Here is a 4,164-nt window from a genome sequence, read left to right on the forward strand (position 1 = left end):
GCCAGTATAGGCCTGCATAGGCCAACAACTTGCTGTTTTTTGCCGTACTTGCGAGCCACCGAATACGCCTATTATTACGTACAAACTTTTAATTTACTTTATCAATAATTAAAATTACGTTATTAATTCTCATGTTGTGAACATAATCTATAATATTATGATCTTTAAATCCCAACACAAGATTACAAAAAATCAAGGAGGTGTTATTCGTATATCTAAAATATTAAACTTTATTTTCCGGAATAAATTTTTCAGAAAATTATGTTTACTGCTCCGCAAAACATATATTAGTACAGGATTACTTTAATGTTTTCAAAAAGTAGGCGTAAATGGGTTTACGGAATATTGATTTTACACATTTTTAATACTAGAGAAACTAAAGCAGAAATATTGCAAATTAAACAATCTTGTATATGGTATAATCAAATAATTTGAATTATTTTTATTATTATATCATTTTAAATATTTTATCAAATAATTCTAAGACATACATTTTATATTACAAAAGGTATTGTATCATTTTCTCACTCAAATAATTTTTATATTTTGTTACTGTTCAATGGTAATATTATTTATAATTGTCTTTGGTGGCAAATATAACTACATTGATTTTCTTGGTATGAATTTGAACTTTGTTAAATATTTTTTATTTACATAATTCAGATTAAAACAACTAAAAATAAATATACTAAATAAAATTTTATGTATACGTAAAAAACATACATACATAAATATTTATTATTACTTTATCAAATGAAAATAAACCGTTTTAAATAAAGATTTCAATATTTATACATAGTTTTATTAATATTATTATATTTATACATAGTTTTATTAAATATAATTAATTATTTTAATTATGCATTACCAAAATTATAGAAATTTATCTATATTTTAAATGAGTAAATAATGATTTGGATCTTATTTGGTTACGGATATGATACGGATAACAATTGAAAATAATTGGGAACAAATTACATTTACAGGTTTATTAAAGTGTAAAAATATTATTTCACCTTTTTGCTTACGACCCACATAACTTGTTTTGTATTATTAGTGCACCGTATCATATGCATTATTTTGCCAACGATATTTTGCTTGAATTACTTTTATCTGTCACATATATTCCTGAAAAGGAGTTCTTATTTGATAATTAGAAGTACCAGCGCCACTCAACCATTGAACAGGTAAATCGTGTTTATCAATATGCAAGAGATGGACTGGAAAGAAAAGAATACTGCACTGCAGCATTTATCGATATAACGCAAGCATTTGACAAGGTATGGCACACCGGACTGCTCTACAAATTGAAATTACATCTACCACACAGCTTCTATTTGTTACTTAAGTCTTATATCAATAACCGATATTTCATGGTTAAAATAGAAGACTATAATACGAAAATCTTCCCGATAAAAGCTGGAGTTCCACAAGGGAGTGTACTAGGTCCAACCCTCTACACACTGTTCACAGCTGACTTACCACTTAACCCATCAACATATACCGCAACTTTTGCCGATGACACAGTGATCATGGCTAAAAGCAAAAACCCAACAGTCGCTACTAGTCAGTTGCAAACAAACCTAGATAGCATCCAAGTGTGGCTAAACAAATGGCGCATTAAAGCTAATGAATCCAAATCTGCACAAATCACATTCACTCTTCGCAATGGTTACTGTCCACCAGTCACACTAAATAATAACGTACTACCACAATCCGATCACGTGAAGTATCTAGGTATTCATCTTGATCGGCGTCTCACCTGGAAACATCATATATTTACGAAACGCAAGCAACTGGGTTTAAAAATGCGCTCCATGCACTGGCTTCTTTACCAAAATTCAAAACTATCACTGAACAATAAAGTACTTTTATATAAAGTTATTTTAAAACCAATATGGACCTACGGTGTCTCGATCTGGGGAACAGCTGCAAAATCTAATATAGCGATATTGCAAAGATTTGAATCAAAAATACTTCGTTTATGTGCGGCTGCTCCATGGTATATTCCAAATAGCACTTTACAGCGCGATCTCCTTGTCCCATCAGTGTTTGAAACAATACAAACAGTCAGCAAAAACTATCGTATAAGACTATCAAATCACCCGAACCCACTGGCACACGAGCTACTATCAGATATCAATCATCCACGTCGACTAAGAAGATTTTCTACGTCGGACTTGCCAAGCAGAACCCTAAACACGTGAATCGTAATTGTAAACTCACTGAAATTTAATATTTATATAGCCAACTATTTACTCACTATTATTAGTCATCATTATTATTAGTTGTAATTTAATCTTTAGCGGTGTTTACTACTGAGTGTCCCGCACATGTCTACAAATCACTTTTTCTATTTTTATGTTCATAAATAATACTGAATGTTCTTTTACAGATTGTATTTATATAATAATAATAATCAAAAAAAAAAAAAAAAAAAAAAAAAGAAGTACCAGAATGTTGTAGAAATTCAACTATTTGAGTTGATCCGCACGAGAAAAATTATGAGGAAATATCTTATTGAATTCGTTAGCATTGCGTTAACGACTGCAAGTTGAGTCGACGATAAAATACCAAACAGGCAAACAGGCTACCAAATATCCTTATTCAATTGTAGATAATGTTTTATTTATGACAAATATTGCATAATTATAAGTGAAAAAGAAAAAAAAAAATTGAATGTCTCTTTTATAGATTTTAAAACAGCATTCAATTCTATTGATGAATTATCAAGAATATTGCTCATCTTTTATAGGTTAAGTAATTATGGAGAATGCTAAAACTACTGAGCAAGTTGTATTTTGATATAGATATGGGATAGAAACTGCTTACCACTTGGTTTGCTTCAGGATCAGGAGTAAAACAGAGTTGCTAGCGAATCCATTACTTCTTGGGCTGTTCATAGATGACTTGAACAACTATCTTTTCGAAGACATCGCAAAAATGGAACAATTAAAATATTTCGGTATGCAGATGATATATTATTTAAAGCTGACTCAGTAATTGCAATGCAAACTATGATTTATATGAATACTGTATGATATGGAAACTTGAAATAAAAACTTTCAAATTTAATTTTAGCCGTAATTTTTTCCTTCAGAGTTGTATAAAAATAACATTAAGTCTAGTTGACACAAATTGGATTCACTTTTCAAATATGTTAAATGCTTAAGTTGATATATGATTTTTGTTGTATTGTGTACAATATGAAATAAAAAAATTGTGAACACTAAAAATTAATTAATTTAAATTAAAAAACACAAAATTATTTCTCTGATTTACATAATTCCGGATGACAAGCATCAAGGAATTTATGCACTGTTGAAGTGTAGTCCATGCTCTACACCTATTAAATTGTGTTGCTCCTTCTAAAGAATGTTGATTGTTTCCCTCACTATTGTACATGTATGCAACAAGACGTATTTTTGCACTATACTAGTGGCTGATAGTATTATTAGTACAACAATCACTCGCTGAAGTCTCGAAATTTCTTTGATTTCCCTAGCCAGTGGTATGTATGGTAGTTACTCATCTTTTATGCATACTTCTGCTCAATGTTGCCATTATGCGGAATAGCAACATCAATCAGGTAAGCTGAATCATTACTTCTATCAACCAGTAGGTTGTTAGGCTTATTATGTGTTATTGGGCGATCTGTGTAAACTTGTCGATCCCAGTACATACGAAAATTGGTGTTTTCTAGCACCGTAGTGGGTTTATATTGGTAAATTGGACAAGTTTTAGAGATCAATCCATGCTTGAATGCAAAATTTTGGTGGCTTTCCTTACATATAGCATTGTGCCTGTTTAGATATTCCCTTGGTGCCATTACAGAAAAGCTGGAGATAATGTGATCCAATGATTCTGGGACTGAACCACATTTCCGACACAAGTCATACTCAACTCGTTCTTTGAACGAAGTCGACTTGTTCGTATTATAGTCTTTTTATGTCGAGCACTGCTCTATCACCAATAACATATTACTCGGTAGACATATCTTTCCACAGCAGATTTTGGATGACGCATGCGACATGTTTAGCAAATATTATGTTAAACAGTTAAACAGGAAAGCAGTGTTTTGTCGAAAATAAGTGACATTATTAACAACACTCCAACAACAAACATGTACAGTCTGCTGAAAGAGAAATTAATTAGCTCATTTTC

General features: G+C 31.0%; 1 protein-coding gene across 1 annotated transcript; it reads right to left on the reverse strand.

The window, feature by feature from the left end:
* Positions 1 to 3,283: 3,283 nt before the first annotated feature.
* On the reverse strand, positions 3,284 to 3,897 carry LOC119666061 (the record flags this gene model as incomplete). The annotated part of the gene is given in 1 exon segment (XM_038075337.1): positions 3,284 to 3,897. A coding segment is annotated over 1 exon segment (362 nt), but the record flags the coding sequence as incomplete, so codon positions are not given.
* Positions 3,898 to 4,164: the final 267 nt, after the last annotated feature.

This window comes from Teleopsis dalmanni, chromosome 1 (genome assembly GCF_002237135.1).
Source record: "Teleopsis dalmanni isolate 2A chromosome 1, ASM223713v2, whole genome shotgun sequence".
NCBI classification, from domain to species: Eukaryota; Metazoa; Arthropoda; class Insecta; order Diptera; family Diopsidae; genus Teleopsis; species Teleopsis dalmanni.